This window comes from Chlorocebus sabaeus, chromosome 16, assembly GCF_047675955.1.
Source record: "Chlorocebus sabaeus isolate Y175 chromosome 16, mChlSab1.0.hap1, whole genome shotgun sequence".
NCBI lineage: Eukaryota > Metazoa > Chordata > Mammalia > Primates > Cercopithecidae > Chlorocebus > Chlorocebus sabaeus.
Genome location: NC_132919.1, coordinates 51,217,582 through 51,242,063, shown reverse-complemented (window position 1 = coordinate 51,242,063; position 24,482 = coordinate 51,217,582). Strand labels below are relative to the sequence as shown.

Genomic DNA, 24,482 nt, shown 5'->3' with positions numbered 1-24,482 from the left:
CCAATATTGGTTGTAACTTAAGCAAAAGATGAGATGAAGGCAGGATCTACTTTTTTTTTTTTTTTCTTTTTTTTGAGAGGGAATCCTGCTCTGTCACCTAAGCTGGAGTAGGGTGGGACAATCTCAGCTCACTGCAATCTCTGCCTCCTGGGTTCAAGTGATTCTCTTGCCTCAGCCTCCTGAGTAGCTGGGGTTACAGGCATGCGCTACCACACCTAGCTAATTTTTGTATTTTTAGTAGAGATGGGGTTTCACCATGTTGGCCAGGCTGATCTCGAACTCCTGACATCAGGTGATCCACCCACCTCGGCCTCCCAAAGTGCTGGGATTACAGGTGTGAGCCACTTTGCTTGGCCAGGATCCACTTTAGATATAAAAACCTATCAATAAGGCATTGGTTCAACCATGGTGCATTTATTTGCAAGGAAGAGAGGGAGGGGAGAAGGGAGGAAGGCAGGCTGGCTTTTTATGGTATTATTATGAAATCACCAGGTTACATTCTTAAGTGAAAAAGGCAAAGTGGAGACCCCTGAGCTACATAAGCTGCCACTTTTGCTAAATGGGAAAAATATATTTGCTTTTCTCTGCATGGAAAGTTTTTTTTTTTTTTTTTTTTTTTTTGAGACAGAGCTTGCTCTGTTGCCCAGGCTGGAGTGCAGTGGTGTGATCTCAGCTCACTGTAAGCTCCGCCTCCTGGGTTTACGCTATTCTCCTGCCTCAGCCTCTCCAGAGTAGCTGGGACTACAGGCGCCCGCCACCTCACCCTGCTAATTTTTTTGTATTTTTAGTAGAGACGGGGTTTCACCGTATTAGCCAGGATGGTCTCGATCTTCTGACCTCGTGATCCGCCCACCTCAGCCTCCCAAAGTGCTGGGATTACAGGCGGGAGCCACCACTCCTGGCCAGCATGGAAAGTTTTGCAAGGAAATACAGAAATGGGTAACCTCAGGGGAACACTGAGTACACTGAGGGTCAGGAATGGGAGACTTTTATCTTGTGATGTTTGGATGTTTGAATGATGTGAATGTATTACCTATTTTAAAAATAGGTATTTTAAAAACACACACGTTGGGGCAATCAGGAATTTATGGGGTGTGGTTCTGTTCCATAACTCCAAGGATGTAGACAGGCATGTTTTACACCAGTTCAAGATGTACATTTATGTTTTATCCACTTTTCGGTAAATTGCATTTATTCCACAATTGAAAAGAACAAAAACCCTAACGACTCATGGATTGCTGCCATGTGCCAGGGTGGGCCTGGTCCCAGACCCCTGGAACCCCCAGAAGGAAGAGGTCCAGACAGGTTCTCTGGGCCCTTCCCTGCTGGGCAAGCACTGAAGTGGGAGTGGAGCATGGGCCCCCTCAGTCTGGCATGGTGCCAGACTGGCCTGGCTGGCAGCGCCTCCCAATGGCACGGTTGCCCTGTCCGCAGCTGCAGCGTCTCCTGTTTCCTGGGAGCCTCTGCTCCATTGTTGGCCGAGGGGGTCAGGACCCGCCGCCTTCTGCATTATTGATGGTCCTGTAAGGCGGGCACCCTGGGGAGTAGAAGGAGCCTGTAGCCCCTGCGAGAGCAGAGCCGAAGTAGTGCACTGCACAGAGGGTCACCGCGGGCGGCCAGATCCCCAGGGAGGGGAGAGGACCCGGGCGTCACGAAGCCCGTATCTTCTGGGCCAGCCATGGGCAGGAACCAGGGCAAAGCGCCCCAGCGCCTGGCGAGGCCCGGGAGGCCGGCCTCAGGGGAGCAGGAGTCGGGGTCGGCCAGCGCGGACGGCGCGCCCAGCCAGGAACGACGATCCGATCACGGCCAGGCGGTCAGGGCGAGACCGGCCGCCCAGCCCGCCACCGCCGGGGGCCAGGGGGCCGCTGGTGGCCGCAGGAAGCCCATCGCAGAGGAGAACGGCGGCTGCAGACGCCCAGGGGCTGGGTCGCCCCCAGAGGCCCAGGAGAGGCAACGCAGCGCGCGGTGTCCGGGACGCGGGCCCAGGGGCGGCCGCAGGGGGCGCCTGGAGGAAGGCAGCCTCTCCCGAGGAGAAGGACTGGGCGGCCGCCGTAGGAGGAAGGGGAAAGATCCAGGGCCCTCGGCTCAGCGAGGCCGCCGGGCGCCCCGGAGCCTCGATGGGGACACGTCGGGTGGGGACGGAGGCAGCTCCTGTCCGGACAGCGAAGCCCGCGAGGCCCAGGAGAGCGGCAGCCAGCGCGGCGGAGCCCGGGAGCTGCGGCCCACCCTGGAGCCTACGGTCACGGGCTCGGAAGGGACAAAAACCGGGCCAGAGTCAGCGCTGGAGCCAAGCAGCGACGGCCTGGACAGCGGCTGGCCCCGCGCAGATCCCTGGGGCCGGGAAGGGTCGTCGGGGACGGGGCCCCTTAGGGCCAGCGAGCATTCCGGGGGGGACTCCGACTCGAGTCTGCTGGAGACCGGACCTGGACGGGGCCCCCGAGCAGCTATGGCTTCCAGGACCTTCGAGGGCAGCTCGCGGGCTCCTCGGGACACCGGGCCGGCCCAGGACGCGAGCGACAACCGGGCGCAGCGGGGCGCCAAGCCTGAAACAATGCAGGCCTCGACGGCCCGAGCTCCGCGCCACCCGGTCAGAAAGGCGGCGGGGCGGGTGCCAGCGGCGGCAGGGGAGGGCGTAGCAGGAGCCCCAGCGGGAGCGGGGCCGGAGGACCCAGCCCCGCTGGCGGCCCTCCTGGTGGTCCGCAGACTCCTCGCGAGGTCCCCGCCAGGCGTCACTTCCCAGGCCGTGGGCCCCCGCCGCGCTGGCCTCAAGGAGCGGCTCCTGAGTGTAGCACGAGCCCTGGGCCTCTTGCGCTGGCTGTGGCGGCGGCTGCGGCTGCGGCCGCGGCCGCCAGAGGGCGAGGGGGAGAGGGCGGGGCCACGGGCGAGCGAGGGGTGGGGCCGCGGAAAAGCGTGCGAGGGGCGGGGCCGCGGGAAAGCGGACGACGGGCTGGGTCATGGGAGAGGAAGCGAGGGGCGGGGCCACAAGCGAGGGGACGAGGGGCGGGGCCGCGGGAAAGAGGACGAGGGGCTGGGCCGCGGGAAAGAGGACGAGGGGCGGGGCCGCGAGAGAGGGGACGAGGGGCGGGACCACGAGAGAGGGGGCGAGGGGCGGGGCCCTGAGCCGGGGCTGCGGCACCGTCTAGCGTTGCACCTGGCCGGCTTAGCAGGGCGCGGGGGTAGGCCGAGGGCTCCTCCTGGCGTCCTCTCGCGCCCCCCGCAGGTCCGGACAAGCCCAGTCCCCGACGACCCTTTCGATCAGGAGGACGGGACTCCAGATCCCAAGTTCGCAGTCGTGTTCCCCAGGATCCACAGGGCAGGGCGGGCGTCGAGCAGCCGCAGCTCTGAAGAAGCGTCCACAGATGCCCCCACGGGGGAAGGCCGAGGTTGGCCTCGTGCAGGGGCAGGGGGGCACAGTGAGGGCCGCAGGGCGAGTGGGGAAGGGGTGTCCGGGCTTCGTCGCGGCTCCCTCCTCGCCCCGACTGCCCCCGACGGGCCCTCGCTCGACGAGAGCGGCTCCAGCAGTGAGGCGGAGTCGGAGACCCTGGACGAGGAGCCCCCAGTGCACTGGGCGCAAGGCTCCGGTCCCCGCAAGGGTCCTAGGCTTGGCGCCGCCGTGCTGCTGCCCCGACTCGCCCTGGAGACCCGCCTGCAGCAGGAGGGAGACCCGTGCTTCCGCGGGTCCCTGAGGGAGCGGTGGGAACCCGAGGATGAGGACGAGGCGGTGCTGGAGAGGGACCTGGAGCTAAGCCTCGGGCCGGGCCTGGAGGCGCCACCCTTTCCCGGTGCCGAAGGCAGGAGCCTTGGAGACGGCCTAGAAGACACGGAGGACCTGGCCCGCCTGCGGTGAGCGGACTCGGTGCCAAAGCTGCCATCCCTGGCTCACAGCTCCTCATACCCACCCTGCGCTCATCTTTATTAATTGCGTGTAGACCCTTATTGAATCCTTAGAAGGATGGGCTTGAACCCTCCTGGCAGGAAGGGGCAGGTGAGGGGCGACAGATGCTACCTCCCCAGGACTGCCTTTCTAATTAGTACAAAGCTTCCTTCTGGGTCAGTGCCAGCCCTACTTGTAGCCTCCCCATTACTTGACAGCCCAGCCCTCATTTTGTGGATCAGGCTCTGGGAGGTTGAATGACTTGCCCGAAGTGTCCCTGCAGTGGGTAGCAGAACTAACGCACAACCTCCTGCAGCCACAATTTGTCGTCCCTCCACCCTGTTGTCCCCACAGGCTGATATGTGACAGCTCTGTGCTGCTGTGCCTCAAGAAGAGATTTCACCTGGGCCGAATCTATGTATGGGGAGCCACGGGGAGGGACAGTGGGTTGGGATCCCCTTTCCTCTGGGGACAGAGGGCTCCCCAGCACCCCTGGAGGTTCTCTTTCCTCTTCCTCCCCGGGCTGGGCGCTGAAGCCTCTCTGGAACCCTGCAGAGCGGGACTGGGGGGCTGAGCTCTGTTTACATTCCCCCTGCTCCCTCCACACTCTGATGACAGCTTGTTTTCCTCCCCAGACTTTTGGGGGTCCCCTCTTGCTTGTTTTGAACCCCCACCGGCCCTTGCCTCTCTTCTCACCTGAGGTCCAGGAAAGCTACCACCCCAGGAAGGCCCTCAGCACCACCCCGTATGTGACTCTGCCCCACTGACCCTCTGTTCACCTCCCAGGCAGCCCAGTCCCTGCATGTCCCCTTGACTGAGGTCCCAGGGCCTGTGAGTACCTCTGCTACACCTCGGAGGGTCCCAGGTCCCCATGTCTGGCAACCTTCTCATCTCCCTCAGACACATCTTTGCCATCGTGGCATCAGCCTATGACCTGGCTCAGCATACTGGGCAGGACCCATGCATCCTCCTGCGGTGAGTGGTGGCCGTCCTGCGTGGCTGAACCCACGGGCCACACTGAGGGTTGATGGGGCAGGGCCTGAGGTCTTCCCTGGAAGCCACTGGTCTGCTCCATTGCCAGGCTATAGTTCTGGACTCCACAGGGCCGAGCTCCCAGCTGAAATCATCGCATGAGCCCCTGGAATGTGGCATCTTGGGGACTTTTCTTTCTGTTGGGTCTCTCCATGCTCTGGGACTGTCTTTCCACATTTCTGGGGGTCTCTCCAGGCTAGCTGTCACTTCTGGGTGGCACATCCCACTTCCTGGATTCAGTGGGGTGGTCCTATGTGCCCCTCCCTGGAGACCCTACCAACCAACACATCCTTAGCTCCTCCCGCTGCAGTGGGCACAGCGGCTCAGGGAAGACAGAAGCCTCCAAAAAGATCGTGCAGTTCCTAAGCAGCCTGGAGCAGGATCAGACGGGGAACCGAGGGTGTCAGGTGAGGGCCAGGCTGGAGGCACCTCATGGGCCGAGCTGGCCATCTGTCTCCCTGCAGGAGACAGCTGACCATGTCCGAGGGATTATCTTTCTTCTTTCAGCCAGGAGAGGGGTGGTCTCCAGGCCTCTGGCGTCTCCTGGGGTCAGCTGAAGGCACTGCCCTTTCTGATGGGATTGACGCCTCCCTGGACCTGCCCCTAGCTGGGATGCCTGCTGGTGGGGGCTACTGCTGCCCAGGGATGCTTGAAGACTCCTCTTTGTACAGGTGGAGGATGTGCTGCCCATACTCAGCAGCTTTGGCCATGCCAAGACCATCCTCAATGCCAATGCCAGCCGCTTCGGCCAGGTCTTCTGCCTCTACCTACAACAGTGAGTGGCAGAGTTACAGGGGGCACCTACAATCACTTACCCTTGCTGGGTCCTTGGGCTTCTTCCCTGGGGTCCAGACTCTGGTAGGGCTTCTTATGCACGGGGCCCCTGGGTGGTCTGCATCCTGGGCACTCACACCCATCTTCTGTGCCCCCAGAGGGGTCATCGTGGGAGCCTCTGTGTCTCATTATCTACTTGAGACCTCCAGGGTGGTGTTTCAGGTAAGGGCGGCCCTTCTATCCACCCCTCCCCAGTTCCCAGAGTAGGAAGGGCAGAGGGTGCCACTGTCAGGGTGTGGCCTTTGAGCCCCTAGGGCACTAAGCCCCTAAGCCAGTCCTGCCCCCAAGGCCCAGGCTGAGCGGAGCTTCCATGTTTTTTACGAGCTGCTGGCAGGGCTGGACTCCATAGAGCGGGAGCGGCTCTCCCTGCAGGGACCCGAGACTTACTACTACCTCAACCAGGTATGGGGAGCCCTTGTGGTACAGCGGGGAGAAGGCCTCCCCAGAGGAGGATCTTGGCCCAGAGGTCTGAGAAGTAGCAGGAGGCTATGGGGTGGCAGGCCCCACCCCCTCACCCCTGCTGTGCCCTGCAGGGCCAGGCTTGCAGGCTCCAAGGCAAGGAGGATGCCCAGGACTTTGAGGGGCTGGTGAAGGCACTGCAGGGGCTGGGCTTGTGCACGGAGGAGTTGAATGCCGTCTGGGCTGTGCTGGCCGCCGTCCTGCAGCTGGGCAACATCTGCTTCTCCTCCTCAGAGGTGGGCTCCCTGTGGGCAGGGGCCATCCGGGGTGCTGGGTCTGCAGTATCAGGGCAGTGGTAATGACGCCAAATGCTTGTGTGTAGGAGACTACAGAGCGCTGGGCTGCCCTGAAAAGCAGGTAGATCCCCACTGTGTAGATGAGAAAGCTGAGACCTAGAGCTTCTCCACTCTCCCAGTGTCTGTGCCTCTAAGCTGCCACCCCTAAGATGGCATTAGATGAACAGCTATGGTCAGGCATGGTGGGTCACTCCTGTGATCCCAGCACTTTGGGAGGCCAAGGCAGGAGGATCGTGTGAAGCCAGGAGTTTGAGACCAGCCTAGGCAACGTAGAGAGACCCCATCTCTATTTAAAAAAAAAAAAAAGGCTGGCCGTGGTGGCTCACGCCTGTAATCCTAGCACTTCGGGAGGCCGAGGTGGGTGGATCACTTGAGCTCAGGAATTCTAGAGCAGCGTGGGCAACGTGGCAAAACCTTGTCTCTACAAAAAATATCAAAAGATTAGGCCAGGCACAGTGGCTCATACCTATAATCCCAGCACTTTGGGAGGCCAAGGCGGGCAGATCACTTGAAGTCAGGAGTTCGAGACCAACCTGGCCAATATGCTGAAACCCTGTCTCTACTAAAAATACAAAAATTAGCTGGGTGTGGTGGCACGTGCCTGTAGCTGTAGTCCCAGCTACTTAGAGAAGCTGAGGCAGGAGAATTGCTTGAACCAGGAAGGCAGAGATGGCAGTGACCCAAGATAGTGCCACTGTACTCCAGCCTGGGTGACAGAGCGAGACTCCATCTCAAAAAAAAAAAAAAAAAAAAATCAGACCGGGCGTGGTAGCTCATGCCTGTAATCCCAGCACATTGGGAGGCCGAGATGGGCAGATCACTTGAGGTCAGGAGTTTGAGACCAGCCTGACCAATATGGTGAAACCCTGTCTCTGCTAAAAATACAAAATTAATCGGCCGTGTTGGCACATGCCTATAATCCCAGCTACTTGGGAGGCTGAGGCAGGAGAATTGCTTGAACGTGGGAGGCGGAGGTTGCAGTGAGCCGAGATCGCGCCATTGTACTCCAGCCTGAGCAACAAGAGCGAGACTCGGTCTTGGAAGGAAAAAAAAAAGATTAGCTGGGCATGGTGGCATGCGCCTGTAATCCCAGCTACTGGGGAGGCTGAGATGGAAGAATTACCTGAACCCGGGATGTGGAGGCTGTGGTGAGCCGTGATCGTGCCACTGCACTCAAGCCTGGGTGACAGAGTGAGACCTTGTCTCAAAAAAAATAAAAGAAGTGAACAAGCAGCTATTATGTACCCAGCACTGTGTAGATCACTTTGCATTTGTTTTCTAATTTAGTTTGTGAGACAACCCCCTAGCAAGGGTTACTGCTTCCCCTTTAGCAGTGAGGCCATGGGGGTGCAGGAAGGAAGGAGCCTGGCCAGAGCTGTCTGCCAGCGAAGAGGGAAAGTAGGACTCGAACTCAGGGCCCTGAGAACCACAGCCTGGCTCCTAACGGCCCAGATCTCCTCATGTGACTATCTCCCCTTTGGGTGACAGGGCCACTTGCCAGGCAAAGCCTGGCCTGCCCTGCCTGGGGAGTGTGTCCATTCCTGAAGCAGAGCTCTCCCTGTCCCTCCCTCTCTATGTAGCGGGAGTCCCAGGAGGTGGCTGCTGTGTCTAGCTGGGCCGAGATCCACACAGCAGCCCGGCTGCTGCGGGTACCACCAGAGTGCCTGGAGGGGGCTGTCACCAGGAGGGTCACGGTGAGCCCGAGGGTCCTGGGGAGAGGGGCCTGGCCTGGCTGACCTGCAGGCTGAGTAAGCACCTTGAGGGCTGTGGGCCTGACACACCAGCTGTGCCTCCTCTGCCCTCCAGGAGACGCCCTATGGCCAGGTCTCACGATCCCTGCCCATGGAAGGCGCCATTGATGCCAGGTGACCCTAGAGATGGGTGAGAGTCAGAGCAGGGCCCGGGGCACGGCTCTACGTGGCTCACCCTCCCACCATGCCTACAGGGACGCCCTGGCCAAGGCCCTGTATTCACGCCTCTTCCACCAGCTTCTGAGGCGGACCAATGCACGGCTGGCACCAGCAGGGGAGGAAGGCAGCACTGGCACCATCACTGTCGTGGATGCCTATGGCTTTGAGGTCACCCCTTGGGGTGGGGCCCAGAAAAGGGGGCACCCATATAATTCTGATGGATTTCTGGGACCCCCACAGCTCCAGCTCTCCCTGGGGGTGCTCGTGAGGTGCTTGCCTGTCTGGCAGGGCGCCTTCAGGGCTCCTTCTACATCTGCTGGGCTGAGCCTGCTGGGGTGGGGTGCAGGGATGGAGAGGAAAAGGAGCAGGGCTGCCTCTGGAGATTTAGAATCTCTTGAGGACTCAGACTGGCTGCGCACCTTGGAGTTCTTGCTTCCACTCACCTCCGGAGGACAATGCCCCCGCCCCACACCCATGTTCATCCAAGCATGGCCTCTGCTCCCTTCTCTGGTGTTGGGCTGGGCAGCCTGGGCTGGGAGCGCTCTTGGCTTCTCTGGGATGACTGGAGCCCACCACAAGCCCCAGCCTGGCCCGTGCTGTCCTCCTGCTGGGAAGAGTTGCTTAGTGCAGCAGACAGAGCAGAGATTCGAAGTGGTCCTGCCACTCACTAGCTGTGTGGCCTTGGACAAGTGAATGAACCTTTCTGAGGTCCAGCATTCCCATCTATAAACTAGAAATCCCAGCAGGACCTACCTTGTGAGTTTCAGAGGCTTAATGAAGATGGTCCATGAGAGAGCTGTGTGCTCTGGGGCAGCCGTTCTGTCCCACTCTGGCCGGTCCTGCCTTCAGCATGGCCTGTCCTCCCTGGCCTTGCAGAGACACAGGAGCCTCAAAGGCAGTGGAAGACAGAGGCCCCAGGGTGGACCCACCCGCAACCGCACTTCCCGCACGCTAGGAGGAAAGGGAAGAGGGAGAGTCCCCCATCAGTCTGAGTTGGCAGAGACTCTACATCCCTTTACAGAGGATCCTGCTGCCTCAGGACAGCCAGGATGGGGCTGGAGGGAGAGGAGGTGGCCCCTGCCCTCAGTCTCTGGACGGGCACTATTCATGGCCCCCTGTTCTGTCACACACTCCAGTGTGTCCTTGTGACCGTGCCCTCCCTGAGGCTGGCAGTGACGGTGGCCTGTGTATGCAACCGAGCTCCTGTGTGTGTGTTTCAAGGGTGCATAAAGCTGCATGAAGCTTCCTAGGAGAGTGCTGAGGGAGCACAGAGGAAGGTGCCTGTAATCCCTATAGGAGGAAGCCTAGAAGGCTTCCTGGAGGCAGCAGCCTGGAGTCCTGCTCATGAGGATGCGGGACTCTGATAGCCAGCCTGCTAGTTAGTAGGGAAAGGCGCCTTCCAAGCCACAGGATGGCTGTGACAGGAGGTCTGAAGGCTCGCAGGAGTGTTGCAGCAGAGGGCAGGGGTGTGGGCAACTAGAGGGGCCTGTAGCTGGGCTGGGCGGGGCTGAGGTAGCCCATGTGCTGTGCTGGAGCCTTTGGACTTGACCCTGTTGGCTACACAGCACCAGCCCTGGGCATTATTCATCCCTGCGCCCTGGCCAGAACGAAGGAAGCCTCTGGGGTGGTGGGAAGGGCACAGGCCTGTGTGCTGGCCCCTGCCAGCCCCATGTGCCCACCTCACTGCCGCATGCCCCTAGGCCCTGCGGGTGAATGGCCTGGAGCAACTGTGCAACAACCTTGCCAGTGAGCGCCTGCAGCTCTTCTCCAGCCAGATGCTGCTGGCGCAGGAAGAGGTAAGGGGATTGGGCGTGAACGTGGCAGGTGCCGCTTAGGCATTGCCCAGGCAGAAGCCATCCTTGGTGAAGGAAATTTGGGAACTGAGAGCTGTGCCTGGAAGACCCCTTTCCATGAGGCGTCTCAGTCTTCTGAGCCTCAATGTACTATTCCATAAGATAGGAGAGTTATCCCTGCTCCTGTGAAATGGCCAAATGCTGGCTATTCCCAGGAGGAGTGTCGGCGGGAGTTGCTGTCCTGGGTGCCTGTCCGTCAGCCTCCGAGGGAATCCTGCCTGGACCTCCTGGTAGACCAGCCCCACAGCCTCCTGAGTATCCTGGATGCCCAGACATGGCTGTCCCAGGTGAGGCCCAGGGTGGTGCCCCCCCATCCAGTGTCAGGAAGAAGGGGTGGTGGCCCTGGGTGTCCAGGCTATAGCTGACAGAGCCTCCCAGAGGGGACATGGTTATGGGATCCAGAAACCCTGCCCACAGTTCCTCAGCACAGCCTGGGACAACAGCAGTGAAGGGGAAGAACCCTGGGCTCCCGCAGAGCTGGATTCACATCTTGTCTCGGGTGATCTTGACCATGACATCTGTCCTCTGAGGTTCCTCATGTACTTGCCACAGAAGGGGGACAATAGTGCCCGATGGGCAAGGTGGTGGGGACGGCACAGGGCTCATGAAGGGCTTCTGCAGGTCCCTCACAATTGTGGCCAGGTGGCTACTGAGGCTCCTGACCAGTCTGGGACAAGCCCCAGGGCATCATGCCCCTCATTCCACAAAAGCTTCCTGACTGCCTCCTGCCTGCTGAGACTTGAATAGCAGGCTCGTCCCTGTTTCACGTTTCAGCACGCATCCACATGCAGTCACAGCGTCCATTCATTCACTGACTCCTTCCCACACTAGACTGGGCTCCACAAGGGCGGGTGCCTCTCTGAAGGGTTTGAGCTCTATTTGCAGCACGTGTTAAGGAAATAATGAATGAATGAATAACTGTGCCAGGAACTGTGCTAAGGATAAAAGGTGAACAAAATTAGACCCAGTCTCTCCCCTCTTACAACCTGCAGTGCAGGAGGAGATAAATGTTAATTTAAAAAAACAGGCCTTGGCCAAGCTCGGTGGCTCACGCGTGTAATCCCAGAACTTTGGGAGGCCAAGGTGAGTGAATCCCCTGAGCCCACGAGCTCAAGACCAACATGACAAAACCCCGTCTCTACAGAAAATACAAAAATCAGCCTGGTGTGGTGGTGCGAGCCTATAGTTAGAGCTACTTGGGAGGCTGAGGTGGATGGATGGCTTGAGCCCAGGAAGTCAAGGATGCAGTGAGCCATGATCATGCCACTGCACTCCAGCCTGGGTGACAGAGTGAGACCTTGTTTCAAAAAAAAAATTAATTATAAAAAAAAAAAAAAAAAAAAGGCACGCAGAGCCAAATACAAAATCACCCCTGCACAGTTCCGTGGGTGAGTTTGTGGGACAGGGAGAGCTGGGGGGTCATGAGCCTCTAGGAGCTGAGGCTGGAATGTGGTGCGGGAGTTTCTGTGGAAGCTCAATATAACTTCTGCAGATCCTGAACACAGGGCGACCCTCCCACATTTTCCCAATTAGTGGTTGAAAACGAAAGGTGAGCCAGGCGCGGGAGGCTGAGGCAGGAGAATCACGTGAACCCGGGAGGCTGAGGTTGCAGTCACGCCTGTAATCCCAGCACTTTGGGAGGCTGAGGCGGGCAGATCACGAGGTCAGGAGATCGAGACCGTCCTGGCTAACATGGTGCCCATCTCTACTAAAAAATACAAAAAATTAGCCAGGCGTGGTGGCGGGCGCCTGTGGTCCCAGCTTCTTGGGAGGCTGAGACAGGAGAATGGCGTGAACCGGGGAGGTGGAGGTTGCAATGAGCCGAGGTCGCGCCACTGCACTCCAGCCTGGGCAACAGAGTGAGACTCTGTCTCAAAAAAAACAAAAAAACAAAAAAATAAAAAAAACAAAAATTAGCCGGGCATGGTGGTGGGCGCCTGTAGTCCTAGCTACTGGGGAGGCTGAGGCAGGAGAATGGCATGAGCCTGGGCGACAGAGCGAGACTCCGGGTCTCAAAAAAAAAAAAAGAAAATGAAAGGTGAAAAATAATGGTAAAATTGTGAAATATGTTATTGTAATAGTTCATTGATCAGTGTCATATTAATGTAATACATGTCTTCATGTATAATATATAATAACAGGTCACATTAATATATAATATATAATGTTTATTTCTTAATACTTATACATATGTAAAATCTTGTACTAAATAATTAAGAGCATGTTAATTTATAAATGATTGTTTCTCCCAGTTCACATTTCATAACATTTTGTTAAAACTTGTCATGAGTGTCTTTGAGGTCCCAAGATCACTTTTGGAATCCCCCAGCATGGTTTTCCAAGGCTCAGCAATATCACTTAGGTCTATCTTATGTGACATGTACCATTTTCTGAGTCCGAGGTGGGTGCTGAGCCTGGAATTGTTACCCTAAACCCAAGTTCTCATTTACATAACATTAGGCAAGTTCCCCCATGCACTTGCTATTTTATGTTCACTAGCTCAGTAAAATAACGTCCAACCAAGTCACTTTTTAGTTTTATTTTTATATTTTAAAACATAGAGGTGGAGTCTCGCTATGTTGCCCAGGCTGTTTCCAACCTTCTGGGCTCAAGCAATCCTCCCACCTTTGCCACTCAAAGTGCTGGGATTACAGGCCTGAGCTACTGCACCTGTCCTTGAGTTACTGTGTGTGTTTGTGTATGTGTGTTTTAACTGACTTACTATCATTCCCAACTGAGTTACTTTTTGAAGGTGAATTTTTTTTTTTTTTTTTTGAGACGGAGTCTCGCTGTTGCCCAGGTTGGAGTGCAGTGGTGCGATTTCAGCTCACTGCAAGCTCCGCCTACCGGGTTCACGCCATTCTCTTGCCTCAGCCTCCCGAGTAGCTGGGACTACAGGCACCCGCCACCATGCTCGGCTAATTTTGTGTGTGTGTGTGTGTGTGTGTGTGGTTTTTTTTTTTTTTTTTTTTGTATTTTTAGTAGAGACGGAGTTTCACCATGTTAGCCAGGATGGTCTCGATTTCCTGATCTCGTGATCCGCCCGCCTCAGCCTCCCAAAGTGCTGGGATTACAGGCGTGAGCCACCGCGCCCTGCCTGAAAGTGATCTTTCTTTTTTTTTTTTTTTTTTTTTTTTTTTGAGACGGAGTCTTGCTCTGTAGCCCGGGCTGGACTGCAGTGGCCGGATCTCAGCTCACTGCAAGCTCCGCCTCCCGGGTTCACGCCATTCTCCTGCCTCAGCCTCCGGAGTAGCTGGGACTACAGGCGCCCGCCACCTCGCCCGGCTAGTTTTTTGTATTTTTAGTAGAGACGGGGTTTCACCGTGTTAGCCAGGATGGTCTCGATCTCCTGACCTCGTGATCCGCCCGTCTCGGCCTCCCAAAGTGCTGGGATTACAGGCTTGAGCCACCGCGCCCGGCCCGATCTTTCAAAGAGTTGTTTAAAAGCACATGTAGGCCGGGCGCGGTGGCTCACGCCTGTAATCCCAACACTGTGGGAGGCCGAGGCGGACGGATCACAAGGTCAGGAGATAAAGAGACCACGGTGAAACCCCGTCTCTACTAAAAATACAAAAAATTCGTCAGGCGCGGTGGCGGGCGCCTGTAGTCCCAGCTACTCCGGAGGCTGAGGCAGGAGAATGGCGTGAACCCGGGAGGCGGAGCTTGCAGTGAGCCAAGATCAGCCACTGCACTCCAGCCTGGGCGACAGAGCAAGACTCCGTCTTAAAAAAATAATGAAATAAATAAATACAAACACGTGTGATTCTGGGACTATTCTCCAAGGAATGATTGCTAAAACTGTACTAAAGCCCCCCATCCCCATTTCTTTCTTTCTTTCTTTTTTTTGATGCGGAGCCTAGCTCTGTCGCCCAGGCTGGAGTGCAGCGGCGCGATCTCGGCTCACTGCAGGCTCCAGTTCGCCTCCCGGGTTCGTGCCATTCTCCTGCCTCAGCCTCCCGAGTAGCTGGGACCACAGGCGCCCACCACCATGCTCGACTAACTTTTTGTATTTTTTAGTAGAGACGGGGTTTCACCGTGTTAGCCAGGATGGTCTCGATCTCCTGACCTTGTGATCCGCCCGCCTCGGCCTCCCAAAGTGCTGGGATTACAGGCATGAGCCAACGCGCCCGGCCTCTTTTCTTTTCTTTTTTTTGTACTTATTTATTTATTTATTTTAGAAATGGGGTCTTACTCTCACCCAGGCTGGAGTGCAGTGACACCACCATAGCTCACTGCAGCCTCAAGCTCCCGGTCTCAATCATTCCTTCCTCCCAGCTAATTTTACTTTTTTCTTTTCTTTTCTTTTTTTGAGACGGAGTTTGGTTCTTGTTGCCGAGGCTGGAGTGCAATGGTGTGGTCTCGGTTCACTGCAACCTCCACCTCCCAGGTTCAAACAATTCTCCTGCCTCAGACTCCTGAGTAGCTGGGATTACAGGTATAAGCTACCATGCCCAGCTAATTTTTTTTGTATTTTTATTAGAGACAGGGTTTCACTACGTTGGCCAGGCTGGTCTTGAACTCCTGACCTCAGGTGATCCACCTGCCTCAACCTCCCAAAGTGTTGGGATTACAGGCATGAGCCACCGCGCCTGGCCCCACCCAGCTAATTCTTAATTTTTTTTTTTTTTTTTTTTTGAGATGGAGTCTTACACTGTCCCCTGGGCTGGAGTGCAATGGCACCATCTTGGCTCACTGCAACCTCCACCTCCCGGGTTCAAGTGCTTCTCCTACCTTAGCCACCTGAGTGGCTGGGATTACAGGCGCCTGCCATCATGCCCAGCTAATTTTTTTTTATTTTTAGTAGAGATGGAGTTTCACTATGTTGACCAGGCTGGTCTCAAACTCCTGACCTTGTGATCTGCCTGCCTCGGCCTCCCAAAGTGCTGGGATTACATGCGTGAGCTACCGCGCCCGGCCCAATTTTAAAATTTTTTGTAGAGACGGGATCTCACTATGTTGCCCAGGCTGATCTCACACCCCTAACTTCAAACGATCCGACCACTTCAGCCTCCGAAGCTACTATAAGGGTAGCCAAACCTACCCTTATAGTCAGTGTAGGCAGTACTCGTGCTCACCGGGAGAGGGCACCATCCAGGCAAGGACAGCTTGTGCAGAGGCGTGAAGGGAGCGCGTGGCTCCTCTCCTAGGCCACGGACCACACCTTCCTCCAGAAGAGCCACTATCACCATGGTGACCACCCCAGCTATGCCAAGCCCCGGCTGCCCCTGCCCGTGTTCACCGTGCAACATTATGCAGGGACTGTCACCTACCAGGTACCTGGCCTCAGGGACAGACCAGGGTGAATCAGCAAGGGCAGTGTCCCCTCCCAAGCTGAGTCACCCAACAGCGGAGAGGAGTGGGTGTGGGGAGGCCCCTTGCAAGGCTTGGACACCTGCCCCTACCTGAGCCATGGGCCCTGCCCAGTTCTGAGCATGGTTTACTGAGTTCTAGGTGACAGTTATGGGGTGAGGGAGTGGAAGCCTTGGGGCCCTCCAGACAAGTGGGCAGAGCACAAGCCTGGGACCTAATGACCTTGGCAGTTTACTTCACCTTCTGAGCCTCCATTTCTTCACCTGTGAAATGGGCTTGGAGACCTAAGCTCTGGCATTGCTGTGAGGGTTAGATGTACTAATGTGGAGATGGCCTGGCAGGTGCCTGGCACAGGGTAGGTGCTCACTGAATGAACTTCCCTTCCCCCTTCTGAGTTCTATGCCTACCAAGAAGCTGCACGCATGCCTACCCCAGGAGGAGAGGCACTGGGGATGGGGAAGTGGGGGCTGGAATAAAGGGAAGGACAGTAGGGAGAATCAGTTCTCCCTGAAGGAGATGGCACACTTTGCTTGGAGAAGAAAAACTACAAACTACCCAGGAGTTGCCCCCCAAAAAAGAAATACAAGGAGTTCAAGAAAGCTAGAAAAATGTAAATCAAAAAAGTTTTAACGTGGAGAGACAGGCAACATTCTTGTCTAGTCAAGCTATTGACTAGCACAAGTTAAAGCCCCAGTGGGGAGAGTGGGGTATTGCTGGGGACTGGACCTTTCCATGGAGTGGAATGGAAAGTCCAGTGACATTCCATGGCTAGCTAAAGGACTGGAAAATCACCAAGGCAGTCTTTCAGGTCACTCGGGGAGAGGGTAGATTCTTCTCCTCCATACCCAGCCTCCCCTCCTTGGTTCCTGCTCCCCTCTTTCTCCGCTTCCCTCCCCGCCTGCATGGTCTCTTGTAGGTTCACAAGTTTTTAAACAGAAACCGGGATCAGCTGGACCCTGCCGTGGTGGAGATGCTTGGCCAGAGCCAGCTCCAGGTGCCCATCTGCCCTTCCAGGCCCCCACCTGCTCCATACTTTTTCCCCTAATTCTGTCTTTTTCCCCCTGGGTGCTCTTGCCCAAGGGTTGGCCCTCAAGTCTGTGGCACCTTGGGCCATGGGCTGAGCTTGCCAGGGTCTGGATGCTGAGGGCTGGCCCATTCTGGCTCTCCTGGGCTGCAGGGTGGATGGGCAGGCCCCAGCAGCCAGCTGGCTCAGCTCTTCACCCCCACAGCTGGTGAGCAGCCTGTTCCAGGAGGCAGAGCCCCAGTCCAGGGGAGGGCGAGGCAGACCCACGCTGGCCTCTCGCTTCCAGCAGGCCCTGGGGGACCTCATAGCCCGGCTGGGCAGGTGAGAACAGCGGCAGCCACACCAGACCCCAGGGAGTTATATGGGGCACTGGTCTGTGCCCAAGTGACCCCCCTTTCCCTCATCAGGAGCCATGTCTATTTCATCCAATGCCTCAACCCTAACCCTGGAAAGGTGAGCTCCCCAGCAACTGGCCTCGGGACCCTCCCCCGCCCTGCACCTCCCTCCGCACAGCTCCAGGCCCCTTGACTCCAGCTGTCTTTGGCTCTGTCTTGTGGCCACAGCTTCCAGGCCTCTTTGACGTGGGACATGTGACAAAGCAACTGCACCAGGCAGCCATACTGGAGGCCGTGGGCACCCGCAGTGCCAACTTCCCTGTGCGTGTACCCTTTGGAGCCTTCCTGGCCAGGTGGGGCCCAGCACCTCAGGGCAGGACTGACAAGGAGGCCCCGGGAGTGACCGGCAGCCCTGGGGGTCCTTCCGATTGGAGATGGACTCACTCTGCCCAGGACTGGGCCTAGCCCCCAACCCTCCCTCTGTCTCCTCGTCCTCTCCTCCTCTTTTTCTCTCTCTCTCTCTCCATCTCACTCTCTTTGACCATTCACCATCCCTCCATGCCTTCATCATTTCTCCTCCTGTCTGCAAACGTTTCCTGTGCTGATTCCCCGGGCACGAGAGATGAGGTGGGAGCAGTACCTGCTCTGGGCGGGGCTCACAGTCTAGTACCCACAGCAGCTGTCCAGGAAGTGCAGGCTGAAGCAGTGAGATGGGAGGGGGGACGGAGTGAGAAAAGAGCCTTTCAGAAGGGCAGGAGGGGCGGGGTGGCACACAGAGCTGCCAGGAACCCCGGAGGCGGCTTTGTTCCCAGAGTTCAGAAACCTCGAGAAAAGCTGGTGACATTGTCTGTTTTGTTGTTTGCCTATCTGGCCTTTGGCTATTGACTGGATGACCTCTTGGGAATCCTCTGAAGGGCTGGAGTTTCCCCCAAGGACAGGGACAGAGTGGGCAGGTGGAGTCACTTCTCGTTGATGTCCAGCAGTGCTGGGCTAGCGGCTGCCCAGTAGGGAGGGGGCGGTTGCTAGGAGCAGCAGCTTCACCCCAGGGCTCTGCAGACCTCCTTAGCCTGTGATGGCCTTGGCAATGGGGATGGCCTGGTTGGGGGACTGAGGCAAAGGCAGGCAGTAGGGATGGGTGTGCCCAGCCTTGAGTCAGATCCTGAGAAGCTCCAGGGCGGAGCATGTTCAGTCTCTGCCATCTGGAAACCTACCAGCTACGGCAATTGTCACCTCCAACAAGAAGCCCTGAGCCCGGAAGCTGGGTGAGAGGAACCTCAAGGTACAACTCTCCACCCAGCACAGACCAGGTCTGCTGATCTGTGCCATTCCCTGATGCACTGTGGCATCCCGTGACCACAGACTGTCACCCACGTGTCCCCAGAATCTACAGAGTGCTTGCTTGGTACGGACTAACTACTGAGTGTCCATTGAGCCAAACTGGTACCACGATCTGGACCTGTGAAGTGTCCTTCAACACTCCCCCACCCACCCCTTCCTGTCATGCCCCTCCCTCCCTTCCACACCCCTCCCTCCCTTCCACATCCCTCCCTCCCTCTCACAAACTTGTCTTGAGACCCACTGTGTTAGGTGGCAAGGAGACTAAGGCCTTGGGAACCACATTCCTGTTGCTCCCGTGGCCCGGAACCAGCCCCCATGCCCCCTGGGCACACCGTGTTCACCTGTTTTCCCCCTGAGTTCCAGCACAGAGGCCCTCCCTGCCCAAGTTCACTGCAGTGTCTCGGCGCCCAGCTGAGCACCTGGCATAGAGCAGGCACCTTCCAAATTTTTTAATGATCTAGAAATGGAATAAATACCAAGGGGCTCAGGGTGTCGCACAGCAAGTGTGAAAGGACTGGGTGCGCTGGCTCACGCCTGTAATCCCGGAACTTTGGGAGGCCGAGGCAGGCGGATCACCTGAGGTCGGGAGATCAAGGCCAGCCTGACCAATATGGAGAAATCCCATCTCTACCAAAAATACAAAATTAGCCGGGCATGGTGGCGCATGCCAGTAATCCCAGCTACTCCGGAAGCTGAGGCAGGAGAATCACTTGAACCTGGGAGGTGGAGGTTGTGGTGAGCCAAAATTGCACCATTGCACTCCAGCCTGGGCAACAAGAGCGAAACTGTCTCAAAAAAAAAAAAAAAAAAAAAGGTGTAAAAGGAGGCTCTGGCTATTCTGACCTCAGCTTCATCCTTGGAGCAGGTTCCAGGCCCTGGGGTCGGAAGGGCAGGAAGACCTCTCTGACCGGGAGAAGTGTGGTACCATCCTGAGCCAGGCGCTGGGGGCCGAATCACCTCTCTGTCACCTCGGAGCCACCAAGGTGGGTGTGTGTATCCTTGTGTGCAGAGGGCAGCATGAATGGGAAAGGAGAGATGCAGTCTGGGCCCAAAGGGAAAAACCCAGGATTTGGGGATCCATCCAAGTGGTGGGAGACAGAAGGACTGGGCGCCAGGCTGGCCTCAGCACCCCAGAAGAACAAATGGTTTGGCTGGAAGGGAAAGAGGCTGAGACCAGAGAAGGAGAGCAGGCGGGGCTGGCTCCTGGCTCCTGCCTACAGCCTGCACCTCTGCCCACAGGTCCTGCTGCAGGAGCAGGGCTGGCAGCGGCTGGAGGAGCTCCGGAACCAGCAGCGCTCCCAGGCCCTGGTCAACTTGCACCGTGGCTTCCGCACCTGCATCTCCCGCCAGCGCGTCCTGCCCCGGATGCAGGCTCGCATGCGTGGGTTCCAGGCCAGGTGTGCAAGCATTGGAGCCACGGCTGAAGTGGGTGGGGTGAGGCTGTGGGCTCATCCTCCAGGTGGTGGGGCAGGGTTGGGGAAACATAGTGCCTCAGGGCAAGTCATCCTGCCCCAGTGCCATCCCATCGGCATGTGACTGTCCTTGACGGCATTCCCCCTTACCCACGCGGCCTCTGCTTGAATACCCCAGTCACGAGAAACTCACTACCTGCTGAGGCCACCTGAACCTATGGTCCTGACTCCTTTATCATTCTCTTTTCTAGTCTGTTTTCCACACTGTGGGAACAATCTTTTTTTCTTTTCTTTTCTTTTTCTTTTTTTGAGACGGAGTTTTGCTCTTGTCGCCCAGGCTGGAGTGCAATGGCACAATCTCAGCTCACTGCAACCTCTGCCTCCCGGGTTCAAGCCTCTCAAGTAGCTGAGATTTTTCAGTAGAGACAGAGTTTCACTATGTTGGCCAGGCTGCTCGAACTCCTGACCTGGTGATCTGCCTACCTCAGTCTCCCAAAGTGCTGGGATTATAGGCGTGAGCCACCATGCCTGGCCTTTTTTGTGTTTTTGTAGAGACGGGGTTTCACCATGTTGGCCAGGCTGGTCTCTAGCTCCTGGTCTCAAGTGATCCTCCCACTTCAGCCTCCCAAGGTACAGGGATTACAGTTGTGATACAGGTATGAGTCACTGCATCCGGCCAATGATGTTACTTTTTTTTTTTTTTGAGACAGAGTCTCGCTCTGTCCCCCTGGCTGGAGTACAGTGGCACGATCTCGGCTCACTGCAAGCTCTGCCTCCCGGGTTCCTGCCATTCTCCTGCCTCAGCCTCCAAAGTAGCTGGGACTACAGGCACCCACCACTGCGCCCGGCTAATTTTTTGTATTTTTAGTAGAGATGGGGTTTCACCGTGGTCTCGATCTCCTGACCTTGTGATCCGCCCGCCTCGGCCTCCCAAAGTGCTGGCATTACAGGCGTGAGCCACCGCGCCCGGCCGATGTTACTTTTTAATAAGTTCTGCTTCTTTTTTTTTTTTTTTACAAGACAGGGTCTGGCTCTGTCACCCAGGCTAAAGAGCAGTGACCCAATCATAGCTCCTACCTCAGCCTCCCAAGTAGCTAGAACTACAAGGACACACCATCATGCCTGGCTAATTTTAAAAATCTTTTTTGTAGAGATGAGGTCTTGCTATGTTGCCCAGGCTGGTCTTGAACTCCTAGTCTCAAGCAATTCTCCTTCCTTAGCCTCCTACAGTGCTGAGATTACAGGCATCAGCTACTGTGCCAAGCTAAGGCAAATGATTTTTTTTTTTTTTTTTTTTTTTTGGTCAGTGTGCGTACGGGGAACTGATCTGAACCCAGGTAGTCTAGGCCCAGAGTCAGAGTCAGATCTTAATCCCTCAGGCTAAACAGCCTCTCAATTTACTTGTTCTCCTCCCTCCCTCCCTCTCTCCTCCCTCCTCCTCTCTCTCTCTTTCCTTCCTTCCTTCCTTTTTTCTTTCTTTCTCTCTTTCTTCTCTTTCTTTCTTTTTCTCTTTTCTTTCTCTTTCTTTCTTTCTTTCTTTCTTTCTTTCTTTCTTTCTCTTTCTTTCTTTCTTTCTCTTTCTTTCTTCCTTTTCTCTCTTTCTTTCTCCCTCCCTTCCTCCCTTCCTTCATTCCTTCCTGACTGAGTCTTGCTCTGTCACCCAGCCTGGAGCACAATGGCGCAATCTAGGCTCACTTGAATCTCTGCCTCCCAGGTTCAAGCAATTCTCATGCCTCAGCCTCCTGAGGAGCTGGGATTACAGGTGTGCTGTAATTTTTGTATTTTTAGTAGAGACAGGGTTTTGCCATGTTGGCCAGGCTGGTCTTGAACTCCTGACCTCAAGTGATCCACTCGCCTTGGCCTCCCAAAGTGCTGCGATTACAGGCATGAGCCACTGCACCCAACCCTTGCTCTTCTTTTGAAGTATCCTATTCTTTTCCTGTTGTTTCTGTGAAGCATCCAGGGCTTCTCTAGTCCAAAGTCAGTTTTTACATGAATGTCCAGGCTTAGGGGATTCCAATGCCAGGCAGGAAGCATAAGTTTGGACTCTTCATTTTGCCCCCGCCCTCTCCCGGCCTCCAGGAAGCGGTGCCTCCGGCGGCGGGCAGCTCTGGGACAGCTGAACACCATCCTGCTGGTGGCCCAGCCCCTGCTCCGGAGGCGGCAGAGACTGCAGGTACAGGGGCTTGGCGGGGGGCAGCTCAGGGTAGAAGCCAGGCTGCCTGAGCTGGCCGAACTGGCCAAATCCCAGCAGCATCGACCCTCTCAGCCCAGCATCTCAAGGACTGTGGCTTTGGACACAGTGCTCCTTGAACTCATCCCTTTTCCCTCCGGCCGGGGCAGGCTGGGGCCTTTGGAAGGTGCTGTCTTCTTCCATTCCTGCCCACTCTCCCCAGGGCCTGGCTCTTCCCTCTTGCCTAGGGTTCCCATCCCCTCCAGGCTTCCCCTGGGCCCCTTCCGCTCCCCTCTTTTGCCTGATAACTCTCATCTAAGGTCTATAAAGCAGCTCAAAGGTCAATGCCCACGTGCTAACCCCTCTCTGACCCCTCCCTGCCTGGACTTTGTCCCCTGGGACCATTTCTTCCCTTCTTCCTGCCCTCTTCCCGGTGCCCTGGTAGATGGGCACGGACGCCCACAGCGCTAAGGCTGGTGAGGGCCCTGGAGGGCCAGGGGTAGCTGACCCCTCCTGATCTGTTCTCGCTCCTTTGCTGAGAACCTCCCAGGGGCAAGAGGGGACAGCTGAACTTCAGAGCTGGGGAGGTTCCCCCAGGTGACTCACATGGGAGGCATCAGCTCTTTCCACATCTCCTCCAACAGCTTGGGCACTGGCAGCGCTGGCACAGCAGCGAAAGGGCCTTGGAGAGAGTGCCAAGCATGGTAGGTGGCCTGGAAGGTGGGGGGTTCTACGTGGGACTGTGAACCTGCTGAGACTGGGATGGCTTAGAGGGCTGCCAGGGTGCTACTACGGGTCCTGTCCCTCAGGGCCAGACATTGCACCTCCTGAGAAGAGGACCTGGGTGCCCTTGGCTCTTGGTTTCCCTCAGAGGGTCCTTGGAGCTCTGTTTGTTTGAGTGTCCAGGGTTAGAATCCTTGGTCTTTGCCTGGGCGTGGTGACTCATACCCGTAATCCCAGCACTTTGAGGCTGAGGTGAGAGGATTGCTTGAGCCCAGGAATTTGAGACCAGCCTGAGTAACATCTCTACAAAAACAGTAAAAGTCAGCTGGACACAGTAGTACACGCCTGTAGTCTCAGCTACTCAAGAGGCTGAGGCAGGAGGGTCGCTTGAGCTTGAGCCTCGGAAGTCAAGGCTGCAGTGAGCCGTGATCGCACCACTGCACTCTAGCCTGGGTGACAGAGACCCTGTCTCAAATTAAAAAAAAAAAAAAACTTGGTCTCTGGAGGGGATGTTTATAATCTTGGGGGTAAGGGTGTAGGGATGGACACTGGTCCCTAGGTCCCTCCTGTGGATCCTGGGTAAATGGGCCCCCTCTGCCAGGAGCTGGGGCGCTTGGAGATTCCGGCTGAGTTGGCCGTCATGCTGAAGACGGCGGAAGGTAAGTCTTGTTGGTGTCCTCTTGTTAGGACCCCCTCTCCAGTCCCTTTACCATGGGATGTGTCTGTCCCTTGTGGTTCCTCCCTCTGATGCTCCAGGCTCTGCTAAGCTCACTGCTTGGGTCCCTGTGGACAGGGGCTGATGGCTCGTGGGGAGGGGTGGAGGTGGTCCCAGGGCCAGGTACCACACCTGGGTGTTCCTGGGCTGCCTCCCGGTGCTTGTTCCCAGGCCATCAGGATGCCCTGGCTGGGAGCATCACAGAGTGCCTGCCCCCTGAGGTTCCTGCCCGGCCCAGCCTGACTCTCCCACCAGACATTGACCGGTTCCCTTTCTCCAGCTTCGTCTCCATCGGCTTTCAGGTAGGTGCCCAGGCCTAAGCTCTTCCCACTAGCCTCACCATTCTGAGTTAGCACCTGCCTGGCAGAAGCTGCATTTTTTCCCCTGCTTTCAGCTATTTCCCTCCTCCCTCCCCAGCCTTTAGGGCTGTGAATAGCGCTGAATTGCTCTGAAAATAACCGTTGAATGTAAATGTCTCACCATAGAGCGTTATCAGTGTTATTGGATGGGAGAAGTTATTTAGATCCACGATGCCACACCTTTGTTGTACCTGCAGTAGTGCCCTGCTTTTGAAGTCATGACCTTAACAATGTTTATTGACAAGGGAAACTGTCCAGACTTCAGCAGTAAATACAAATGCAGGATTCAAAACTGCACATACAGTCCGGGCATGGTGGCTCATGCTTGTAATCCCAGCACTTTGGGAGGCCGAGGTGGGTGGATCACCTGAGGTCAGGAGTTTGAGACCAGCCTGGCCAACATGGTGAAACCCAGTCTCTACTAAAAGTACAAAAATTAGCTGGGCATGATGGCAGGTGCCTGTAATCCCAGTTACTCAGGAGGCTGAGACAGGAGAATCACTTGAACCTGGGAGGTGGAGGCTGCAGTGAGCTGAGATTGTGCCACTGCACTCCAGCCTGGGTGACAGAGCAAGACTCTTGCCTCAAAAGAAAAAAAAAAAAAAAAAAAACAGCATTAAGATGCATTTCTGTCCAGCCCTCTGCCTCTCCCGAAGTGCCTGCTCCGGTGGGGCTCCCCTGGGTCTGTCTGACAGCTGGTGAGCGTGGACTAGCCCTCCTTCCTTGCAGGAGCCATCCCTGCCCAGGCCAGGGCAGCCACTGGTGAAGCCCCTAACCCAGCTGGACGGAGAGAACCCTCAGCATGCCCTGGACATCAACAAAGTGGTGAGTGACA

At 56.5% G+C, this 24,482-nt stretch overlaps 1 protein-coding gene across 7 annotated transcripts in view; it reads left to right on the top strand.

The window, feature by feature from the left end:
* Nucleotides 1-919: 919 nt before the first annotated feature.
* MYO15B (myosin XVB) overlaps nt 920-24,482 on the top strand; it is a 37,555-nt gene continuing 13,992 nt past the window's right edge. The window contains exons 1-26 of one of the 7 annotated variants that reach the window (XM_073005027.1): nt 920-3,843; nt 4,229-4,292; nt 4,510-4,619; nt 4,775-4,849; nt 5,202-5,313; nt 5,578-5,681; nt 5,839-5,902; nt 6,029-6,142; nt 6,274-6,435; nt 8,076-8,189; nt 8,302-8,360; nt 8,441-8,573; nt 10,106-10,201; nt 10,414-10,545; nt 15,406-15,531; nt 16,485-16,562; nt 16,798-16,913; nt 17,000-17,045; nt 17,156-17,280; nt 19,131-19,248; nt 19,505-19,662; nt 21,760-21,853; nt 22,495-22,554; nt 23,175-23,232; nt 23,460-23,590; nt 24,377-24,472. In XM_073005027.1, coding sequence (XP_072861128.1) covers nt 1,679-3,843; nt 4,229-4,292; nt 4,510-4,619; nt 4,775-4,849; nt 5,202-5,313; nt 5,578-5,681; nt 5,839-5,902; nt 6,029-6,142; nt 6,274-6,435; nt 8,076-8,189; nt 8,302-8,360; nt 8,441-8,573; nt 10,106-10,201; nt 10,414-10,545; nt 15,406-15,531; nt 16,485-16,562; nt 16,798-16,913; nt 17,000-17,045; nt 17,156-17,280; nt 19,131-19,248; nt 19,505-19,662; nt 21,760-21,853; nt 22,495-22,554; nt 23,175-23,232; nt 23,460-23,590; nt 24,377-24,472 — 4,710 coding nt within the window. In that variant the 5' untranslated portion in view covers nt 920-1,678. The other 6 variants (XM_073005028.1, XM_073005029.1, XM_037993468.2 and 3 more) reach the window with 6 other exon arrangements.